Source organism: Archocentrus centrarchus, chromosome 10, assembly GCF_007364275.1.
Source record: "Archocentrus centrarchus isolate MPI-CPG fArcCen1 chromosome 10, fArcCen1, whole genome shotgun sequence".
Classification (NCBI taxonomy): domain Eukaryota; kingdom Metazoa; phylum Chordata; class Actinopteri; order Cichliformes; family Cichlidae; genus Archocentrus; species Archocentrus centrarchus.
In genome coordinates, this window is record NC_044355.1 from 32,224,272 (window position 1) to 32,248,489 (window position 24,218).

The 24,218-nt window shown below is 43.1% G+C and overlaps 1 protein-coding gene across 1 annotated transcript; it reads left to right on the plus strand.

Moving 5' to 3' along the window:
• Positions 1-2,123: 2,123 nt before the first annotated feature.
• Positions 2,124-18,332, plus strand: LOC115787244 (malate synthase-like). Its single transcript, XM_030739839.1, is given in 16 exon segments — positions 2,124-2,238; positions 5,825-5,953; positions 6,043-6,261; positions 6,706-6,796; positions 8,322-8,398; positions 8,711-8,821; positions 8,930-8,989; positions 9,625-9,781; positions 10,049-10,247; positions 10,852-10,930; positions 11,015-11,107; positions 11,539-11,611; positions 11,695-11,762; positions 15,574-15,698; positions 17,919-17,941; positions 17,944-18,332. Coding segments are annotated over 15 exon segments (1,614 nt in total). The 5' UTR covers positions 2,124-2,238; positions 5,825-5,836; the 3' UTR covers positions 18,066-18,332.
• The last annotated feature ends 5,886 nt before the right edge of the window (positions 18,333-24,218 follow it).

Consider the following 24,218-nt stretch of genomic DNA (forward strand, 5'->3'; position numbering starts at 1 on the left):
AGGCGCAATACAGGAATTATATAAACACACTGTAATGAGGGAAGTGGGAACAGCTGTGACAAGACACAGGTGGCAATACTGAAAGCACAGCACGAGGAACAACAAGCCACCAAACACAAGTGATGACAAACAGGAGAAACTCAGACACATGACTGAGGCAGGGTACACCCTGTACAGGTCGCCAGTCTGTCACAGGGCCAACACAGAGAGACAGACAACCATTCACACTCACACCTATGGGCAATTTACAGTGACCAATTAACCTAACCCCAGTAAGTGCAGGTCTTTGGACACGGGGAGAACATGCAAACTCCCCCCACACACACAGAGAGAAGCCTGGGCCAAGGTGGAATCAAACCCAGACCTTCCAGATGTTATTTTCTGTGAGGCAGCAGTGCTAACCACCACGCCTCCGTGCTGCAATAGGTAGCATTAGATTCAAAATTGGAGTGCTATATATTCAAATTATATAATATGTGTCACACACACAAAACCAGCACTTACACACAAACACTTGTGAATGGAGATGAACTACATGGTTGTTACAGTCACTGAGTACTGCATGCAATTTCAGACTTTGTGGCAAAAGAAATGATTCCTGTGATGGTGGGATTCGGCCCCAAGTTATTTTTTCCCGCCAAATTTTGCCATCATGGCATCACGACTAAGACCAGGGGTCGGCAACCCGCGGCAACCAACACAGAGCCGCAGCATAGCGCCGCATGCGGCGTGATGCCATGATGGCATCATGGCAAGTAAAATACCAACAATGATAAGAAAAAATACATTTGACCACTTGAGTGTTATATAAAACTGTTTTATAAAACTGTTTTATTAATTATTTCAACACTTTAATGGTCAAAATCGCGGAATTTACGCATCGCCTGTTCAAACTCATGAAAGAAATGCGGGGTGAGCCAGTGCAGTTCTGTGGCTCACCTCTGGTGGCGCTGTGTCACATACAATAAATGGAGCAGGCGGCTGGAGCATGCCCATTGCTGTCTCTCTTTATATCGCCAATATACATGTTTGATTACACCTGTGCTGCACATGCTGATGTCCCACAGTCTGTCTAATATACTGAATGAATGTGTGTGACATGTTTATTCTTTATAATCGGTCATCAATGCACAGTGAAAATACACAGGAGGAGGCAGGAAGTACCGCGCCGCACCGATAGAGGGCAGTGCTACCCCATAGGGAGGATAGGCGCAACTTCAAACAAAGGTAAGATAGTACTTTTTTTTTAAATTTATTTAAAAAGAGGGACCCCCACCCCCCCACCCCACCCCACCCCCAAAAAAAGAAGAAAAAAAAAGTTTGACCTCACATTAAATATTTTGCTTTTCTTGCCATCATTGCTGAACAGTATGGAGTTGATTAAAGCATAATTAACCAGTGGCATAATTTTGGGTTCATATATGTGAATATCCGACTCCAGGTCTGTGCATCACCCTCACAAACCTCACGTCACTGTCAGTTTGCTAGAGGGGGCTGTCATGGTAGTGCAATGGTAGTGTCGGAAGCCTGTCCTCAGTACCGAGGGGCTCCGTCAACATGGTTTTTCTGCTTTATTCCCTGATTACTGGCTAAAAATAGACCTGCAGTAGAAACGTATTTAGGATAATGCTTGTGAATAAAAAGCATTACAGCATTAAGCTCATGCAGCCCCCAGTTTTTCAACGAAAACAACAGCAGCAGCTGTTTCACAGTCTGTCTGCAGCACAAAGAGGCGGAGGCGTTACTGAGACGGTGAGGTCAGGTGGAGCAACCGGGAAACAGCTGGAGGTCCTTCGCCGATCACCTGATGAGCAACATGAAGAAAGGAGAACTTTGTAGCTTCTCCAGCTACCTTGTTTCACACAGAGAAATCTGCAGTACAGAAGTTAAAACATGCAGATGAATTGTTAATACGAAAAATTATTTTTTTTATCTGATTAATTAATAGAATAATTGGTAGAATACTCGATTGCTAAAATAATCGATAGTTGCAGCCCTATTTGTACACCATAATTTTCCTCATTTATGTCATATGCACATCGTTGTTCATTTGAGCAAATGACTGAATAGGATATGCAGTGTTTTGATTGGCTGCACGCAGAAGCTCCACGTACAGGAAAGGACTTTAAACTCTCCATACAAACAAACATGTCCCTGTTGAAATAATCACGAAAGGAAGTGCATAAAGTCGAACGTCCACGTCTGTGGAGTGAACAGAGGGCTGTCATTAGCACATCTGTGAGTACAACATATTTTCGATTTTCCAGCTAAACAGACATTATGCACTGAATGCATTATTATAAGTAAAACAGCTGCAGCACAAAGGGCTGTTATTGTGGACTTTGAACCGTATTCTGCAGTAGCTGAAGTGCTGTGTCAGACAGGTGTTTGCACAATATTTCAGATTGAATCACAGGACTGTTTTACTGCACTATTACTGGCAAAAAAAAGTACCTATTGTTGAGCTGAAATTACAGTCTTAGTTTTTCACAAAACTGCATAGAGTCCTTTGTTAAACATTGTTTTACAGTTTATTTAACAAAATGAAGCCAGAAGCAGTGTGAGAAAAACTACTCAGCCTCTTAATTACTATGAATCGTGACTCAGTAGTTTGTAGAACCGCCTTCCTGCTTGACTTTATCAGAGTCCACGTTGTTGTGGAGGAATGTTGTCCCAGTTTTCTTTAAGCATTGCTTCAGTTCATTGATGTTTCTGGACATTTGTGTGTGCACAGCTCTCTTCGGGTCCTGCTGCAGCATTTCAGTCTGGTTGAGATCTGGACTTTGATGGGATCATTGCGGCTCCTTGACCCTTTTCTTTTTCAGCCATTCTGTGGCAGATTTGCTGATGCACTTGGGATCATTGTCCTGTTGCATGATCCAATTTTGCCCAAGCTTTAACTGTTAGACAGATGGCCCACACTTTGCTTGAACACTCTGGTATACAAAGGCGTTCATGAGTGACTCAATGACTGCAAAGTGTCCAGGTCCTGTGGCTAGAAGAGAGGGGGAAAAAAAAAAAAAGCCCAAATCATCATCAGGCCACCACCACCCATGTGCTTCACAGTTGATTTAAAGAGTTTATGTGAGCATGTTCTGTTGGGTTTTTGCCAAATGTGGCACTGCATTATAGTCCAACATCTCCACGTTGGTCTTATCTGCGTTACTGTTTCAAAAAGAAAGTCTTGTGGTTTGTACAGATGCATCTTTGCAAACCTAAGCTGTGCTGCCATGAGAAAAGGCTTCCTCCTCCTCTCATGGCAGCCATACTTATTTGGTCTTTTTCAAGCTGTACTGTCATGAACTTTGATAGCATTCAAGCATTCAAACCAAGGCTTGCACAGTTTGAAGTGTAACTCGAGTGTTTTGCAGTTGAATAGTTTGACCTTGAGGTGAGTTTTCTGCTTTTATAGAGGCCGTGTCACAGCTCTATAAAAGCCTATAGTAGAGAGGACCCGCGATGCAGAGCCAGCAAAAACAGTGTCACAGTTCACAATCTTTATTAACACAAACTGGACAGCAGATATTGCAGGGGTCAGGGGGTGAGAGGGTGATGTTCAGGGGCTGATGATCCTCTGAGAGGAGAGGGAGAAGCAGGTTAAAGTCCATTCATAATATTGGCAATATAATGTGAATAACATAATCCAAAAGTCTTTGTCTTACTTGAGCTCCGGTCAGAGCGCGTAGGCAGGTAACAGAATGCAATGAAGGGATTGGAAACAGAGACGTGAGGCTTTTCAGCTGACAGAACAAGTTTCCTTGAACAAGGCAGAAACTGGTAAGTACAGACTTGATTATTACAGAGAGAGCTAAAGTAGCCCTGATTACCACTGTGATAGGCAGAGAATGGATGGCACCGCTGGTCCTTGAATACTGGAGCTGGATTATGAGGATGAGGAACAGGTGGTGTACAGCTGAAGAAGGAGACGCCGAAAACTCCACCCATCCAGGAGGAGCCTACCTACAGGAATAACTCAGCAGAGCAGAAGGACTCCAGCAGCATCCCATATGATGACAGGTGGTCACACTTGCTGATGATCAGTTAGTCAAGTGCATTTGATTAGCATCACCTGGCTGCTACAGACCCTGGCCACAGCCATGCCTTATTACTGCCAGACCTGTTGGATTAAGAAATCACTTAAAGCTACAGTCAGTAATTATTTGAGATGATTTAATAGGAAAAAAGGATATTGTACTCATTCATAGATTAGCGTGTAATTATATCTTCCAACAAACTGACATGTTCTCGTCAGTCTACTGGAACTTACATTAATCCATTAAAAATACATAGGAGAAGACACTGGTTTGTGGAAGCCGCAGGGTTGCTGGAAGGACGTCTCCTTTCTGACTAATCGCATTTCATGTATGTGGGTAGAGACTGACTACCAAAGGCGGAGGAGAAGAGAAGTCCTTGGTGGTTGCATGCCATGGAGGGACATTTAAATTTGACAGAAAAGTTCAGTGTATCCTCAACAACTCACCTCAGTGTTGCTGTCATCACTCAGAAGCGAGTTTCGCTGACTCATAGACTCATATCGGATTCCTTTCACAAAGGTTTACAGGCTTCTCCAGAGTAAACAAAGGTGGACCTTCTCACCCAGCACTGACAGCTGAGGTAAACAGTAGACTGACAGCCTACCCAGAAGGGACAACCTCCATGGCGGATAATGTCCGGAGCTATCTGAGTACACTCACTACAGATGAATGATCTCGCTTGGCTGACTAAAACATGTTTGTCTTATAGCGGTCACTGTAGCTAAAACAAAGATAAACAAAGTCAGTCTGGAAAGGGTTACAAAGGCTTTGGGACTCCAGCAAACCACAGTGAGAGGCTTTATCCACAAATGAGAAAACTTGGAACAGTGGGGAACCTTCCCAGGAGTGGCTGACTTCCAAAAATTACCCCAAGAGCTCATCAAAATCTCATCCAGGAGGTCACAAAAGAACCCAGAACAACAACTAAAGAACTGCAGGCCCTCACTTGGCTCAGTTAAGGTCAGAGTTCATGATTCAACAATAAGAAAGAGACTGGGCAAAAAATGGCATCCATGGGAGAGCTCCGAGGAGGAAACCACTGCTGACCAACAAGAACACCAAAGACTCGTCTCACAGTGTCACAACTGAGCCGTAAGTGCCAAAAGTAGGCCAGATTAGGCTCAAATGTGTCTGCTATTGGCAGCACCATGGTGTGGTGGTTAGCACTGTTGCCTCACAGCAAGAAGGTCCTGGGTTTGATCCTGCTGGCTGGCTGGGGCCTTTCTGTTTAGAGTTTGCATGTTCTCCCTGTGCTTGCATGGGTTCTCTCTGGGTACTCTGGCTTCTTCCCACAGTCCAAAGACATGCATGGTTTGGTTAACTGGCAATTCTAAACTGGCCATAGGCATAACGATTGTCTGACTCCGAGTTATGGGGGGGCCTAAGGGCCAGGGCCCACCCACTTCAATTGCCTGTGAGAAGTATTTTTTTCTTAGGTTAGGCAGTGCACCTTGCTCTCTCTATTGATATAAGTCAGTGTAACTTACCCCCCCCCAGTCTCTCTTCTCTCACTCTTTCTCTTTACGTGACAGTAAAGATTTGAATTTAATTACACTTTGGATCTTGGTGTACAACCCGTCTTCACAATCCACAGCCAAAATAATAATGATAGATTTTGTATTTTTTGAATCCACTGGCTGCATGTTTTTTCATTCATGCATGCATGTTTACCCGCGTGTAATAAATAGAGTGGTACCATTAAAAACATTAATTTCTGTAATTATAAGGCTCAGCCTGAACGACTGTGGCCAGTCCAAAAAATCTGTGAATACAAACCTTTTTGTCCACAGTGTCCAGTCAGTATGGAGCTGTCTCCCCCTCCCTCAGGCCTGGAAGCAGAATATGCAACTCTTTTTACCACTGACTCCCTCCACTTCCTGCATGAACTGATTTCCACATTTGATGAGGAGGTTGATGAGGTAGGACAGCTGAAAAACCTCTTTCTGAGTGAGTGAAGGAGCTGTTTGAGTCGGGATTAGGTGCCTGATTTAATTTTTTTTTACTTCAGATTCTACAGCTGAGAGTGTCCAAAAAGGCCCAGCTGGATCTCACAGGTGATCTGCCAGCCTTCCTGGAAAGCACCGCGCATATCAGGAGGGACCCGGGCTGGAAGGTCCTCCCCGTCCCCCCGAGGCTCCAAAAGAGGCACGTGGACATTGGGGACCTGGCACCCTGCGATACTCAGCACTTCATCAAAGCTCTTCTGTCACCAGCACAAGGCATACAGGTGCTATACAGGTGTAATAAGTGTTGGGAGAGGAATGTTGTACCATTCTTGTCATTTAGCATAGCTGAAATATGAAAGGCCTTCCCTGAAAGACACATCATCTGGTTGGCTGTGGCTCAGGAGGCAGAGCAGGTCATCTACATCCCTGGCTGCATGCTGAAGTATCCTTGGGCAGGATCCTGAATCCCAAGTTGCTCTCTGAGTGTGAATGTGTGTGAATGTGTGTGAATGAGGCATGCTGTATAAAGTGGTTTGAGTGCTCAGAATAGAAAAGCACTATATAAGAACCGGTCCATATGTTGCTCTAAATCCCATATATACCTTTCAGCACTAATGCAGCACTATCATCGAGTCTGATATTGTTGCCTACATTTGTATACAGTGTAATTGTAGACTTTTTTTTTTTTTTTTTTTATTAATCAATCCTCTCTTTGGTTTCTGCAGGTTGACTTCGATGATGGGAACTGCCCAACTTTTTACAACCAGATCAAAGGCATTCACAATGTTTTTAAAGCAGTGCACAACCTGTTCCCCTGTAAGAGCTCTGATGCTGGTTTGGCATTTATAATAATATGTATATGAATGAGATGAGATCAGAATCCAAGACAGTCCACACAGACTGTGCACCCTCTGTCAGTGCCAAGGTTTTACATATCAGGGCGTCATTAAAAAAATCACCTGGTCCTTTAGCAGCTTTTAAAAATTATTTCAATTTAACCTCAGGTGTAAAATAACACACGTTTTATTATTTATTTATCTTATACATGTTTTGGGGAAATTTCAGCCCATTCGTCTTCTGCATTCACTGATATGCAGCTTTCTCGAGGTTCTGCCACAACATTTCAATCAGGTGTGCTGAGCTGAGGTTCGAGCTTTGACTAGGCCACTACAATACCTTCATTATTTTCTTCTTCACACTCCAGATGGGCACGTTGCCAAACCTTCTGCTTTTATAGAGGTGGTCACACTTGCCGATGATCAGTTACTCAGGTGTATTTGATTAGCAGCACCTGTCTGCTGCTTACCCTCTTCATTATTATGGAAGGGCGTGCTGAGTTTTTCACACGCTGCTTCTGCTTTTGGCTTAGTTGTTGTGAACTAACGACACAGTGTAATATGTTGTGTTTATGTAATTATAAGGCCTGGTAAGGACCAGAGGATTTTTAAAAAATATTCAATTCAATTAAATTTTATTTATATAGCGCCAAATCACAACAAACAGTCGTCTCAAGGCGCTTTGTATTGTAGGTAAAGACCCTACAATAATACAGAGAAAACCCAAGAGTCAAAATGACCCCCTATGAGCAGCACTTGGTGACAGTGGGAAGGAAGAAACCTCCAGCAGAACCAGGCTCAGTTTTTTCCCCTTTTTTAATTAAAAAAACAAAACAAATTTTTCCTTCTCTCTTTCTCTTTATCCCTTTACTTCTTACCCCTTACTTCCTGCCTGTCAGGCAGATCCAGGCTCAGGGAGGGGTAGTCATCTGCCATGACCGGTTTGGGCTGAGGGAGAGAGTCAGGATTAATAACAATTAATGACAGAGTGAAGTATAAACAGAGTCAATAAGGTGAATGAAAAGAAACAGTACATCATGGGAATCCCCCAGCAGCCTAGGCCTATAGCAGCGTAACTAAGGGATGGTTCAGGGTCACCTGATCCAGCCCTAACTATAAGCTTTATCATAAAGGAAAGTTTTAAGCCTAATCTTAAAAATAGAGAGGGTGTCTGTCTCCCGAATCCAAACTGGGAGCTGGTTCCACAGAAGAGGCGCCTGAAAGCTGAAGGCTCTGCCTCCCATTCTACTCTTTAAGTATCCGAGGAACCACAAGTAAGCCAGCAGTCTGAGAGCGAGGTGCTCTGTTGGGGTGATATGGTACTATGAGGTCTTTGAGATAAGATGGGGCCTGATTATTCAAGACCTTGTATGTGAGGAGAAGAATTTTAAATTCTATTCTAGCATAAAAATATGCTTTCATATGTAAAACCTTAGAATGATAAGAGGGTGAACTTTGTACCATGACTGTATTTTCACTGTATGTCTGGCTTCCTCCATCTGCAGATGTTCCACATATATCTCAGGCTCCAGTGCTGATGCTGCGTCCCCGTGCATGGAACATGGTGGAGCATAACATGATGGTAGGACAGAATTTTCTCTGCTAAACTTCAGTCTGTTACAACGGTTGTTCTTTGGAAGCGATTATAGGTGGTCTGATTAATAATTGTCTCATATCACTAGTATGATTGCAAAATATCTGTGGAGTCGTGTTTTTCTTCAGTCTTATGGGGTCTCTATGTGAGAGATGATGAAATTAGACTTTTAACTAGTGCAGTTACAAAAACGTATAGTATCATAGTCCAAAGCTTTGATTGGTACTGTACACAAAATAATTTCCAAATGGTGGCAAAAATAGTAGGGCACAGATAAAGAAGACACTGTGTGTTTTTCAGGTGGAGGGGAAAGAAGCTCCCGGTCCTCTTTTTGACTTTGGACTCCTCATGTTTCACTGTGGAAAGACTCTGTTTGAACACAAGAGTGGACCCTTTTTCTACTTGTCAAAAGTAACACACATGCATGTGTGCTGTACATACACCCTGACACTTTAGTACACCCAAGCATGCTGCTGATTTTATTCATTTGTTTCTGCACTGTTATCCTTTGCCTTGTAGGTGGAGAGCTTTATGGAGGCCAGACTTTGGAACAAAATATTTGTCTGGACACAGCAGAAGGTTTGTTTATTTTTAGTGTTCATGCATGAATTTGTGTTCTATCATATGTTTTTGTTTCTTTGTTTTTTAATTGGTTTTGACAAAAGAACAGAAGATTAGTGAATGTGTGCAGGAATCTGTTCAACAAGCTGTAACCCAGTATTTCTGGAGCTATCTCCTGTACTGACAGTTGGTTTAATGTTAAATGCAGTGAAAGAACCATCTTGGCCACAGTTCATGTAACCCAGTGTCTCTCAAACTGTGGGGCGCGCCCCACTGGTGGTATAACTGTTATTTGTGGTAGATGTACTGGCTGATTTTTAATTTGATACAGAAAAAAAAAAAAATCTTACTACTTCATTTTGAAGCTCTCATCCAGTCATGATATCTGCAGTTGCATGTGTTTGCTGCAGACTGAGCAACTTTTTTTGAGCAGTGTCTATTTTGGCCAAAATTATAATTGCTAGAGCCTGACTTAACAAAAAAAAAAAAAAAACCATGACAGGTATGTGAGGCTGTACAATAGATTAGATATTTGAATCCTCTGGTCACGACCCCGGACCAGTCACGGCAGATGGCTGCCCCTCCTCGACTGACCTCTTGACTGGTTTTACATAGGTTTATCTGACTGAATCCTGTGTCTCATGTGTGTGTAGCTCAATCTTCCACTGGGCAGCATCAAAGCCACAGTGCTGATTGAAAATGTCTTAGCAGCCTTTGAGATGGAGGAGATTCTCTACGAGTTGAAAGAGCATTCAGCAGGACTCAACTGTGGAATCTGGGATTACTCAGCGTCCTTTGTCAATAAGTTTGGTGAGTTGAACTTTAGTCCTGCTTATTTTAGCATCTTTAATTCCATAATTTCAATATTATGTTTCCCATCCAAATCCCACTAGAAACCAATATTTTAGATTCCAAACCTGGGTTTTGTCAAAATGTCTGGAACTTTGCTTAAGACTTACACTCCAGCCTAGTGTAACTCCACACAGTACAGCAACCTTTTACAATACAAGAAGTGTTTAACAAAGGATATGCTAAGCTATGAACAAAAAGTCAAACTGAACTGAAAAAGTTCTCCAGGTCATCGACGAGCCTTCCTGTTGCCTGACCGCAGTAAATACGTCAACATGGAAAAGCACTTTCTGCACAGCTACATGGACCTGTTGGTTAAGACGTGTCATCAGCGAGGAGCATTGGCCACGGGAGGCATGGCTGCCCTGCTGCTGCCTGAGGACCCACTCAGTGACTCCTATAGGAGAGTGCTAGCTTCTGTCACAAGGTATGAATATCTGTGGTTAGATACATGTATGCTCCATAGTGGCAATAATTATTGTTCTGGTCTGCACAGTATCTTAGCTCTTCCTAGAACTACACTTTTCTGGACAGAGACCTCTGGTGTTGTGCCTGTGTTTCAGTGTCACAGCTCTTAATGCTTCTGTTACCACTGGGACCACTTTAGACTTCCACATCTGCTCCAGCTGTTTCTTCAGCCCCTGGTACTTCTCTGTTTTCTCATGCTCCTTCTTCCTGATGTTGCCGTTGCCCAGGATTGTTACATCTATCACAACTGTGATCTTCTGCTCCTTATCAACCAACACTTTGTCTGGTTGGTTGGCCAGCAGCTGCTTGTCGGTCTGGAACTATAAGTCCCATAGAACCATAGCCCTGGTTTTCTCAACCACCTTTGGTGGTGTCTCCCATTGGGACGTGGGGGCTTTTTGATGTCAGCCACTTCCTCTATCTGCTGACAGTCACAAATTTTCACAGTTTGTAAAAAACTAAAAAAAGTGTCCTACAGCCAAATTACTGTCTGTTCCAACATATCACATACATAGAGTCACAGAGTCTGAATGCATATTAAATTGTGTTCTCCCACCTTTCAGACTGAAGTTATTAGAGATTACTGCAGGTGTGGATGGTTTCATGGTATATGACCTGAACCTGATTGAGCCAATGCAAAAAGTGAGCACCTAGCCTCATAAAACTTTCTCTACATAAAAAGTTACAAACAGTGACAAATATGTGGTCAATGTTCTTTTCTTCCAGCTCTTCAAGCTCCACACTGAAGGAGATAATCAGCTTGACCAGCTTCGAAATGATGTCACAGTATTTCCTGAAGACTTGCTATGCATGCCTTCGGTCAGCTTTTGCTCTCATTAGAAAACTGCAGAAGACACCTTTTTAAACTTTTAACAGTAATATTAAAAGTAAACAGACTGACAGCTTCTTCTGAAACCCTAACCTTTAGTTTGGGCAGGAAATCTTTATGACATCAAACAGGAAGAAGGTGGTGTTTCACTTCCAGATAATCAATAAAACATCCATTAGACCAGATACAGATACAATTTCTTTTTCATCTCCAGAACTGTTGTACTGCTTGTTTCTATAAACTCTCCGAGAATGCAGAACTCACATTTCAAGTTATTATTCTTAAAGATACGCAGTCATTTTATATTTTGATGATGGCGGTAAATTACACTGTATAATGTTTAAGTCAAAAAGTTGGAAATCAACTTAGATCCATTTCACTGAACATGTAACAGAATTTTGATGTGTTTGTTTTTTTTTAGGGAGGAGTCACACTTTATGGTTTGAAGTATAACATTGCAGTTGGCGTACTGTATATTAATGCTTGGCTGTCAGGTTTGTACATTCATACTATGCAGGGCAGGAAGTAACTGTTGGATCTGATTGTGTGTCTACTGAAACCGTTTTCTGTTTCCAAGGTAAAGGCCACTTTTTCTACAGGGGCCAGGTTGAAGATTCTGCCACAGCAGAGATTTCTCGATCCCAGGTGGGTTTTTGGATCAAATAATCCAAAGTCAGCATCTTCAAAGTGAACACCACAGAGATTTTACTGTTGAGATTTATCTAGAGCTTGATTTACACCCACAAGTAATCGGTATGTAGGAAGAGAAAATGGGACGTCTATAAGGCATGTTTTTAAAGGCAGATGTTTTTAAACCAGACTAATGCTGTTTTCTTAGCTTGAATGTTTCATTTGCTCTTACAGAATGGCCCAACTCCCATTTAACTAGTTTTCCACCTGGAAATGGAGTTTGTTTGATACAGTGACTAACATCTCTGTAGTTAGTTTATTTTTTTTTGTCACTCAGCACTATCTAGTATGTTTCTTTCTCCTTTTGGTTGGATGTACAGTGTCATGAAAAAGTAAAAGGCGACGGGGCTTCTTTGTAAACGTTTCAGCTCTTATCCAAAGGCAGTTTTAATGCTAAAACCAAAAGGTGGAGAGTCCCAGTATTTAAACCCTAGTGGGGTTTGTTCCCTTTAGAGGTGGTCTTTGGCCCACTATTGATCATGTGTATTATCACATGAGCCAAGGTGTGAAAAAAGGCGTGGGTCATTACCATTGGGGGTTTTGGGTGAAACTACTGTTAGACCTTGTCCCACCCTATCAAGTGGCCTTTTGAGGTCACCTGAAGTAAGGTGTGAGTGGGGGTTGAGGTGCCTGGGATAAGATCTCAGAACTGTATTATAGGTGGCTGACAGCTGGTGTTGTAAGCCACCACCTGTGTTCAGTGATGGTTGGTCACAGTAGCCATAGATGGCTTCTTCTATTCCTCTTTCTTTCCTCTTTCAAACTGTCTTCCCAAAATGTGAACATTGGCATCCTTGAAAGAGTGTCCTTCATCCTTTAGGTGCAGAAGTACAGCTGAGTCTTGTCCTGTTGGTCCCCAAAAATCATCCCCAAATGCAAAGACTGAACTCATTTCATGATTATCTTTCCTTGCTCTTTTATTCATGGCACTGGTCAACATTCCCCTGTACAGTACCATCCATAGCCTGAGCACCATCCATATCTCCTGCTCTACCCTCAGGTGGCAGAGCGTCATTTACTACGTCATTTACTAATCAGAAGGTTGGTGGTTTGATTCCTGGCTGCTGCAGTCTGCATGCCAAAGTATCCTTGGACAAGATATTAAACCCCGAATTGTGTTCATCGGAGTGTGAATGTGTGGGCAGATTTTAGATAGAAAAAGCACTTATATGTATATTTAAAAAAAAAGAAGTGTCTGTATGAATGAATTGGTGAATGCAAATGTGTTGTATAAAGTGTTTTGAGTGCTCAGCTACAGTAGAGTATTAGCATTCAGCCAAGGCTGGAAGACTTTGGCTGATCCTTCATTGTTGTGTGGTCTTTGAGGTTTGGGTTTCTCTAACTGAATTCACAGAGTTACTTTTCACTTCGGTTGTGCTCATCAGGACAACCATCGTCACTCCCTCAGAGTCTCTTCTGAGCAATATAACTGGCTCCCATTAAGTGTCGCAGTTACTTCTTCTTTCAGAGCCTCCCACTTTTTCTTCAGATTAAGGCTGCTCAACTGTATCTTGATGGTTAGATCCCGTCTGTCAAGCTCTTCTTCAAACGCTATCACTCTGCACTGTAGTTTGTGTGTCCCTTCCACCCTCCCAGTTTCTGAGGATGGTGAGGGATTCTCTTCTTTTTCGCTGATTATCACTTGAGTCCTCTTCCCCCAGATTGATTGTTGTCAGACAACATCCTTCCAGGCTTTGCCTCCATCTTTTAGTCTTGAATTGATGACCTCTCAAACCCTCTCATAGCACTCTTTGAGTATGGAATGAGTGGTCAACTCGGTGGGCTGCTCTGCACTGCCGTCTGGAGCAGGTCAGTTCCCCCTTGCTACCAACTCCACTGTGCTGTGCTCCTCCCACTTGTGTCTTGCAGTTACTGCGAGACTGGTGACCTCACCTCCTGGGCTGGTCATCATAATCCAGCACTCAGGCTAACTTCTCCTTAGCTGCACGCCTTCTTTGTAGGAGTGTTCATCTCGGCCATTTCCTCAGGCATTTTTAGTTTAGTTTTGAGTTCTGTTCTTGGTTATAGTTTATTTGTATTTAATCCCTGCTTTCCCTATGTTCTCCATGTCAACTTTGTGTTCCTGTATTCCTGTCTCCTAGTCACAGTTATGGCTTTCTTCTGGCAACTCAACCACGCAGTCTATTTTTCTTAAAGTGCCTCCTTATTGTGCATCTTGAAACAGCCACACCACATTTTTCAGAGTCCTGTATGTCAGCTGAAGTTATTTGTAGGTTTTTCTTTGCATCCCAAACAAATTTCCTGGCATTTGTGGCTGAAATCTTTGTTAGTCTGACTGTGACATCCAACGATGTCAATGCAACAATGGATGAAACATGCAGGCGTCTGTCTGGAGATCCTAAATTGCCCATAGGTGTGAATGTGAGTGTGGAGGGTTGTCTGTTTCTCTGTTAGCCCCGTGACAGCTGGGATGGGCTCCAGCTCAGCAACAGGCAGTACACAAGAGAGGTGAAGAAGGAGAGTGCAGGCAGGGTGGAGTGAGTAGAGACAAGTGTCAGGGGTGACAAAAGGATAGCAGCAAGTATAAAAGGGAAGTTTTACAAGATGGCAGTAAGACCTGCAATGATGTAAGGTTTAGAGATGTGGCACTGACAAAAAGACAAGCGTCTCTGTTAGCCCCCAGATGGACAGCTCAGGTTGAGCGGTTTGAGAGGAAAAGTTGAGATGGCTTGGACATGTGCAGAGATGGGATGGTCGATTTATTGGATAAAGGATGTTAAAGATGGAGCTGCCAGGCAGGAGCAAAAGAGGAAGACCTCAGAGGAGGTTCATGGATGTAGTGAAGGAGGACATGTAGAGAGTTGGTGTGACAGAAGATGATGCTAGGGATAGGGTGAGGTGAACACAGGAGCACCTTCAGCTCTTTGTTTCTTCACATTTAATGGTACAGTCAAAGAAATTTGTGATGGTATGAGATTATCTTTTTTTTTACACTTAATCAAGTTTTCCCTAGTTGGACTTAAAGGCCTCCAACTTAAACTCTACTCTACTGTCCCCTGACAATAAGGATAACCTAGACCTAACATAAGGTGTGGCAGCCCAGTTTTACCTCTCCCAAGAAAAGGCCAGCAGGATGCTGGACAGCAGTTTGTTTGCTTCAATGGTGAGCAATGTCAGAACAACAAATAAAACCTTCTAATAATAAACGTCATCTCTAACAGAAAATAAAATGAAATACAAATGAGAATTCTATATTTGTGCCTTCTAACTAATAAACAAGAAAAATGAGTTCATCAAAAAAAAAAAAGGCTTCTCACTCCTACTAAAGTGTTACCAGGTGCCCAATGTGTACAGTGGATAATTAGTTGCAATTCAGTAATTACAAAATGCTCTTAGCTAACAACAAGCAAATCACAAGTACAACTCAGCTCTCAAGCTTCACTTATGGGGTTCTGTTTAGGCTTCTCACACAAACACTATTGCTATAAGCCATCAGCAAACTAACTGCTGGCTCTGTGTTGGGGGGAGAGGAAGCAAGGAAAGGGGCAAGGTGGGTGTCAGCTGGAGGTTGATAGACTGCTGTTCATCCAATCATGCAAGCCACACACACCAAACAGCAGTTTCCACCTGTCTTGCAGCAAACACACACACACACACACACACACACACCTTGGAGGGATGAGAGAAAACTGCACACACCCACAAACTCTTTAATAGGAGGAGCCAAATATGTAAACAAATATGGAACCTGATCATGGATAATAACTTTCTTTTGTGTGTGTGTGTGTGTGTGGGTGGGTGGCAGGTGTGGCAGTGGATCCGTCATCAGACCCAGCTGGAGGATGATGGCAGGGTGGTGAGCAGGCAGCTGGTGACTGAACTCACCAAGGAGCTCATGATGGAGAACAGTGCCCTCTGTACCTCTGCTAGGTAAGCAGATGCACCTTCTTTGGGGTGGCTGTAGCTCCTCCTGGCTCTATCTCCTGGCTGTAGCTCAGGAGATAGAGGAGGTCATCTACAAGTTGGAAGGTTAGTGGTTCGGTCCCTGGCTGCTCCAGTCTGCATGCCAAAGTATCTTTAGTCAAGATCAGTGTTTCTCAAATTGTGGAGCACAAGGTCATGACAGGTGAGGTGTGAACGACCTGGGAGAAAAGTCATGCAGAGCAAATGTTGAACATCAGATTAATTCTCAGGGCGGAACAAGGAGACATCAGGAAGTATGGTAAAGTGAAGCACTCCCCCATCATCATCTGCTGTGTACACAGAGCTGCCGATTCACCACTGAAGGGGACCCACTGGTGTGAAGTGGGACATGGCAGAAAATGTTTGAGAACCACCAGGAAAGATACTGAACCCCAAGTTGCTCCCGGTGTAATTATCAGAGTGTATTCATACAAGCACTTTCTGCACATGTGTGTGAATGAGTGAATGAGGCATGCTGTATAAAGTGCTGTGAGTGCTCATGTAGAGTAGAAAAGCACTATATAAGAACCAGTTCATTTATCATTTCTTTAACAAATCTGTTACTGAAGAGTACATGATATTACCCTCAGCACCTTAATGCAGGACCTCATCAAACACTTTCCTGATGGTTTATGATCTTAGTTAGTTAGTTAGAATGGTGTGCTGTAAGGCGGGTATACTGTGTTTGTGATGTTTGGTTTCAAAAAGCTAAGACGGTGTCAGTGGAAAGGCTCAGATTGAGGCTACAAAAACAGGACTCCACAAACCAGCAGATGGCATTTTGGTGGCTATGCCCATGTTTTCCATGCAGTCTGTTTTCTCTCAAAGAGGTCTTTAGCCCAGCCAATGTCTGCGTCGGACATGGCCTCTTTAGGGCTTTATTGTCCTGAGAAGAGAAATTCTAAGAGCAGTTGGTGATGTCCCACGTTCGGATGTTTTCCGTAGAAACAGCATACAAAGTGACCCACAGAGATACCGCATCACTGTGAAGTGAAGACTGCTGTTTGTGTAGACCAGGGGTAGGGAACTCCAGGCCTCGAGAGCCGGTGTCCTGCAGGTTTTAGATGTGTCCCTGATCCAGCATACCTGACTCAAATGACTGAATTACCTCCTCAGTCTGCAGTCAAGTTCTCCAGAGTCCTGCTAATGACTTCTATATGTGATTCAGGTGTGCTGGATCAGGGACACATCTAAAACCTGCAGGACACTGGCTCTCGGGGCCTGGAGTTCCCTACCCCTGCTGTAGACTATGAGAGTTTACCAATGATCTGGACTCCTAGCTGTTTAAGATTGCTTAGCCTTTACACAAGTTCTCTGTTAATTCTGGATCTGGAGCGTTATAACAAATTTTTCCCATCCACATGATTTCACGGCCTCATTCCTAAATGTGGAACATGCTTTAAAAACAAGCCCTTAAAGAAGCATATGCTATCTCATGCAAAAGTTGGGATTTATAAAAACTTGATAGAAGACAAATTCTGACCCATGCAAAGAACATTTTGGAGATAGTGGAAACTGGGGAAATATTGGTAGACTAAATCTGACCTACAAAAATTAAATGTGGGGAATGACTTCACTTGATCCTTCTGCTTACAGATCACATTTCATGCTAAATTGTGTTATTTGTGTCAGTCAGCCACAACACCAGTAGGTCACATGTCCCAGTCACATTGTTTTATAGTGCAGAGAGTGCGCTATACTTAAGCTACTGAGACTTGGTGAGCTGTGGAGGTGGCAGCTGACATGCAGAATATTGGCACAATGGCAGGATTCATGAAAGTCTGGCTTCTTAGCATTTCAGGGTTCAGAAGAGTGGAGCAGGATATTCACAGACACACTGGTGCAGTGTCTCGCCATAAAGAGAGAGCTGAGCTGGTTAGGTTGACTGTTTATTGGTTGATCCAAGTTCCTACCCTCAGATTGCCACAAACTGTAGGTAGCGACAAAACAAATAAGATCATAGATACAAGCTGCAGAAATGACATTACTGCAAAGGGTTCCACAACTCATCCCCAACCAAACCAGTAATTTGGATATCTAGTCTGATATTGAAGAGATTGTGTCCTGATTAGCTTGGAAATACCTCAGCTCAGAAGAAGTGGCTGGGCGGTCTGCACATCTCTGGGATGGATGGATGGATGGATGGATGGATGGATTTTCAGGTCTCTTTTTGTCTTTCTTCTTCAGGGATAAACAGAGGTTACACAGAGCAGCAAAATATTCCTGGAGGTGATCGCGATGAGACATTTTCCAGACTTCATCACTACCTACTTGAACCAGGACCACACCTTCCTCAGCTCCCAGAACACTGAACTCCTGCAGGCACTTCTTTAAAATATTTTCCTGTAGGTCAAGGTGATATGCTGGGACAGGGTTTTCAATAATGGATTTAGCAACTTTCCACTGTTCCCTCTGTTTCAGTTGTTTGGTCAAATTGTTTATGAGGTTCGTTCAGCATACCCAGGATTTTCAATTCGATTCCATTCAATTTTATTTATATAGCGCCAAATCACAACAGTCATCTCAAGGCACTTTGTATTGTGGGTAAAGACCCTACAATAATACAGAGAAAACCCAACAGTCAAAACAACCCCTTTATGAACAAGCACTTGGCGACAGTGGAAAGGAAAAACTCCCTTTTAACAGGAAGAAACCTCCAGCAGAACCAGGCTCAGAGGGGCAGCCATCTGGTTGTGGGACGGGGGGGGGGGGGGGGGGAAAAACCGGTTGGGCTGAGGGGAGAGAAAAGACATGCTGTGGAAGAGAGCCAGAGATTAATATCAATTAATGATTAAATGTAGGGTGGAGTATAAACAAAGTCAATAAGGTGAATGAAAAGAAACAGTGCATTATGGGAACCCCCCAGCAGCCTAGGCCTATAGCAGCATAACTAAGGGAGGGTTCAGGTTCACTGGATCCAGCCCTAACTATAAGCTTTATCATAAAGGAAAGTTTTAGCCTAATCTTAAAAATAGAGAGGGTGTCTGTCTCTTGAATCTAAGCTGGGAGCTGGTTCCACAGAAGAGGGGCCTGAAAGCTGAAGGCTCTGGATCTTTTTATCTGGCCTTCCTGACACCTGTTGAACCCAACCTGCTCTGGAGCAGGTTGGGTTCAACATTGTAGCTATAAATGAGAGAGGATTTATTCTTAAATCAACATTATGTACTCTCAGATCCATGTATTGAAGTTACATCATCACAATCATAAAGGTGCACGTCACCATTTTTTTGCTTGTTTGTTCATTTTCTGTGTGCCATGTAATGTTTGGTCGGGGTGTTCAATTAAAATTTAAGGAAGTCCGGTTGGAGAATATTTCCTCAAAGGTCCAGAATGCATTATAATTTAATGCAATATATTTGAATATATTTACCTTATAGTTGGTTCACTGTCTGTATGCAGTCAACAACTGGCTGTCAAGTAAAAGAAAGAGAACATTAGTATCCATCCATCCATCCTCTTCCACTTACCCTTTTCAGGGTCGTGATGGGGCTGGAGCCAGCTGTCATAGGACGAGAGCCAGGGTACACCCTGTACAGGTCACCAGCCTGTCACAGGGCCAACACAGAGAGACAGACAACATCCACACTCACACCTGTGGGCAACTTAGAATCACTGATTAACCTAACCACAGTAACTGCATGTCTTTGGACTGTGGGAGGAAACCCACGCAGGCACGGGGAGAACATGCAAACTCCACACAGAGAGGCCCGGGCCGAGGCGGAGACAACAGTGATAACCACTGCACCACCATGCTGCCTGAAAGTACCAGTAGTATCATAGTAGTTCAGTGTTTATTATTAAGTTTCACACTGACCTGGAGGGTACTTTAGTAATAATAATAATAATAATAAAAAAATACTGTTCTTTTATTGTTTCAAGTAAAATGAGGTTTGCATTAAAAATTACAAATTTTAAAAAGAGCTTTTGAAAACAAGGCGAGTAAAGACAAATTACAATTTTGTCAAAAAGAAAATGAATTGCATCATCTCAAATTGAAGAGATTAATCCCCCTAAACTGCAAACAAATGAGCAGATGCTTTCCTTAGCACAGCAGAATACAGCTGATCTTGGCTCTGTGACAATGCATTTGAAACTGCTCCCTGTGTGCTTTAGGAAGAGCTGCAGAACAAACGAACTCTTAAGTTTCAGCTCCAGTGGACAGAAGAGGCTGAAGCAGCATTTGAAGCACTGGGGTACCACTCTCTGACTCCCCGTCTCTTCACTGAAACGCCAGCATCAGCACGTTTACTCAGCTGACTACAAAAAGGATTTTTCCTTTTTCTCAAGGATGATGTGTGCTCCTCATTCTGATTTTTTAAATCACCAATGGTATGTGATGCTGTACAACAGATAAATGGAGTGCAGAGGCTTCAGAACTTGTCTTTGAATCCTCCGGTTTTAAAGACTTATTCAGCATTAAAGTGATCCGCTGTCAGTATTTCCTGTTATACAGGAAACAATAACTTGATATTTAATTCAACTTTATTTTCCAAATTGTAAACAAATACAGTTTAAAAAAGCTCTTATGTAACTTGGTTTAACGCAGTAATCTGAACTGTCCATCGAAGTGACCAATCACATTAGGCTGCAAAAAGATTGGTTGATTCAAGTGAGCAGGATTCAGCTGTGAGAGCTTGAAGCTCACATGCTCGATGGCTTCTTCTGCTGCTGAGTTTTAAGTGTGCGAGGTTAAACGCTCATCGACATAGAAGCTGTTCCAAACAATATTCACAGCTTGGAAAATAAACCGTTGGATACTGTCCTCTTCACATTTCACGAGGACAAAGTTGGGGGACGGAGCTGCACCAAACAAATACACTGACATTTTGCATTCATTCATAATCTTACTATGATTTCCATCAGGCCAGCAGAGGAACTGTAACAAACCTCAATCTTCAACTGGAACATTCGCTTGGTGGAACATTGCTTCGATATCGGCAGCAATGATGACCTTTTCTTTACAGAGTCTAGTCGTAGTCCTTGAAATGTAGCTCTGTAGGTAAATACCACTCAAACATTTTCCTCTGTGGATGCACAAACCCCGGGCGTGGTATCATTACGATCCAAAACATTGTCTGATACTTTCTCTGCATAACCTTTGAATATCATGTTAGACGCAAAGTTTGTGTAATGTGAATGAAACAAAGAATTTCTCACAAATCTCCTTTTCAAGTTGAATGCTCACTGTTCTGCAACTCGTCTGATGTCAGGCGTGAACATTTGCCTTTTCTTCAAAGGTACAATAAAATAATAACTGTCAACTAACTTGGTAGACTTTGAAACTAGATCCAAGAACTGCAGGTCTTTTTCGAAGGTTCTCCATCATCTTTAACACACTCAGCCTTAAACCGCCGCTCCCAGAGCTCATCTGATCTTCTCCACTGACGTCCTGTTGACACTTATTGCTGATTGTACCTGAAAATGATCATTTTTTTTCTCCTAGTGATCCATTAACTTTCCCATTTTAGTTTTGATAGCGTAGAGCCTATTTTCAGCTCCAGTGGTTCCAAAGCCTTAGTTACATTTGGACCAATCAGAGAGTCAGTTTCAGGCAGATAAATATGGCTCAGATGAGGCCACTGAACAATATAATACTGATGATGAATGTTTCTTTTGTACACAGGCAAAATGCTCCATGTACACATTTCAGGAACAGCATTAAATTCATTGCTGCCTAAACTGCAACCTCCAACCTTGAAACAACACTGCTTTCTACAACCTTCTTTAGACCTTTGTCTGTTCCTCCTCCTTCCAACATTTGGCATGCTGTCACCTGACTGTATTTCATCCCATACATCTGATGATGGCTTAATGTCTGACTGAAGAGAGGAAAAGTAATGTTGAGCCTCAACTCCATGGGAGCCTCCACAAGTGGAAAAAGAAGTATCTGAATTTGCAGCCACATCATCCATTTGCAGAAAAGGTTTTCCTGGCTCAGGAAGCTCATGTTTCACATCAAGTCTGTGTTGTATTTGGTTGAGCAGTCAAACCGGGCACTCTGTGATTGTTGCTCCTCCTCGGGACACAATAACTGATTCGTGTGCTGCATCATCTTTGCATTCCTTTAGCTTTGAAGCGCTCGTTTCTTCTCATTTTTCTGTTATGAATCAACCGCACAGCTTTTCTTTGCTGAGACCCTCACCAGCCATCTCACAGCCCTCCCGCCCTGCTGCCATCTGGGAGAAGGTTCAGGAGCGTGAGCTGTAGATCCAGGAGACCCTGTGACCTTCTCTGAACATTTGCACAATTTTTGTTTTGCACAGCCATACCTGAGTGTGTTGACTGTGACTGAGACAAACCTTTCTGACACTGGGCAGCACATTTTGCTCCTAGTGTCTGGATAGTCTTGAGATTTCATTGTACCTGCACAGATTCAAGACATCCTGTGTCAGATGCAGCAGAACATCACTGAGCCTCCTCCATGTTTCCCGGTAGGTACAGTGTTCTTTTCTTTGTGTGCTTCATCTGCAAATACAGAGCTGATGTGATCACGAAGCTCCAGTTCTGTCTCATCTCTCCAGAGGACGTTCTCCCAGAAGCTTTGTGGCTCATCAATATGCATTTTGCTAAATTCCAGTCTCACATTTTCATGATTTGCTTTGACACACACACTCTGGCATGTTTCCATGTGTGACTGCTATCAGGATCCAATCAACATGGCTTCAGTGGAAGGCCTCTGTGGCAGTGGAAAATGATGATGAGGATGCTGTCGATCTTTTCTGAGATTATGATGTTATTATAAATCCAAATAATTGATCTTTTGTTCTACACTGTAAAAATAGGTGAAAATAGAGAAAACCCCTTGAACGAACCCAAACATGTCACTGCTGTATCTCGGTGTGATCATCTTTACTCAGAAGTGCTCAAGGGTTGATGGTTCAGGATCGTAATGAGTATATGCAGACGAGCAAAGAGACCCTCAGTGATGTCCTGCATGTTACTACAAAGTGAGATTAATGTGTTAGTGAACTGCCGAGCTCAAAATCAGCTTTCGGTGTCACAAAAATGGCAGTTTTTACCCAGCTAAGTGCAAACTTCACTGGTTCTGTCCGCGCTTTTATACTCTGAGCACTCAAATGTGCTTTATACAACACATCTCATTCACACACTTTCATTCATACAAAAACTTTCTACATCTGAGTGCTTTCTGTCTAACGTTAACACACAATCATGAATGAAAGCATTGGGGGCAACTCAGGGTTCAGAATCTCGCCCACGGACACTTTGGTATACAGACTCGAGCCTCCAGGCACTGAAACACCAACGTCGGATTAGCAGGTGACCTGCTCTGCCTCCTGAGCCACAGCCACTCCAAATCACGATGGTAACTTATGCTGAACACGTTTGGGGGTTGGTCATGTTTTGGTAAAAAATTGTCCAGAAGCGCCACACGTATTCTTTTATTTATAGTGTTTTAAGTGTGCTATAGATTCTCTGCTGCAGGAATACATCTTACACATGCAGCCCGTTCAGTCATTCCTTAATAAACCCACCAAATGCACCCCGGGTGTAACGTGCATCACAACGTGCAGACAGTGCATCACATTGGACCTGGAACTCTGGAGCAGGAGGAGACTCAGTTCTTTTGGTGATGCAGAAAAACGTATAAACCTTAGATTTGGTTCTAATCTGCTGCCAAGTCTGTTTTACAGCATTAGAATTACAGTTACTGGAACATCGAGAGTACCTGTTCAATCAATAACGTTCATTTAAAAAGAAATGTGTTTAAATATGTCTCACAGCAGCACTGAGAGTGCACACAGGTTTTAGGTTTTGTTGCATAAGCTAACACAAAGAAAGCCCGGCTTTGTGGCGCTTCCTTTGCTCATGGCGGCAGCAGACTGCACCCACATGTGGTCGAACCAGAGAGCTGCTGGGAACGATCAGCTGCTTGCTGCAACTTACCTGTATGAGCTCCCCCTGAGCACACAGCAGCTCACAAACACCACCAACACCATCACAACAGTACTATTTGGTTTTGCAAATATTGTTTTATTAATCCTTTTGTCAGTTTGTAATATATAAATTACTTTTAAAAAATGTGAGAAGCAGATGCACTCACAAGAAGAACATGGCGTGAAAACACAGGAGTTTAGAAAACCTAGACTGTGTTTACAGGAGCCATTTAGCCAGCCAAGGTCCATTTCTCCCAGAATCCTTTGCTGCCTCCCCAACTGTATTCATCTGGGGTTGTTGTTTTGTTTTTTTCGAAGGGGGGGTGGTACAGAAGATCAGGGCATTTTTTTGTTTAAAAAAGTTAGATCATCATCATCTTCCGTGTGCCTGCTCCCTTTCCCGTGTCTCCTGTGGTGCTCAGTCCATCCAGATCAGTGCAAAGTCGGGGAGTCTCACAGCAGCCAAAGCCCAGGAACATGGGGGTGGGGGGGGGGGGGGGGGGGGGGGGGGGGGTGGGGTGGTAATGGTTGTGTTGGCAGACTAAGGCGTGTGGCGATGTGCCCGCTCCTCCTCCTCAAAGCTCACATTTCA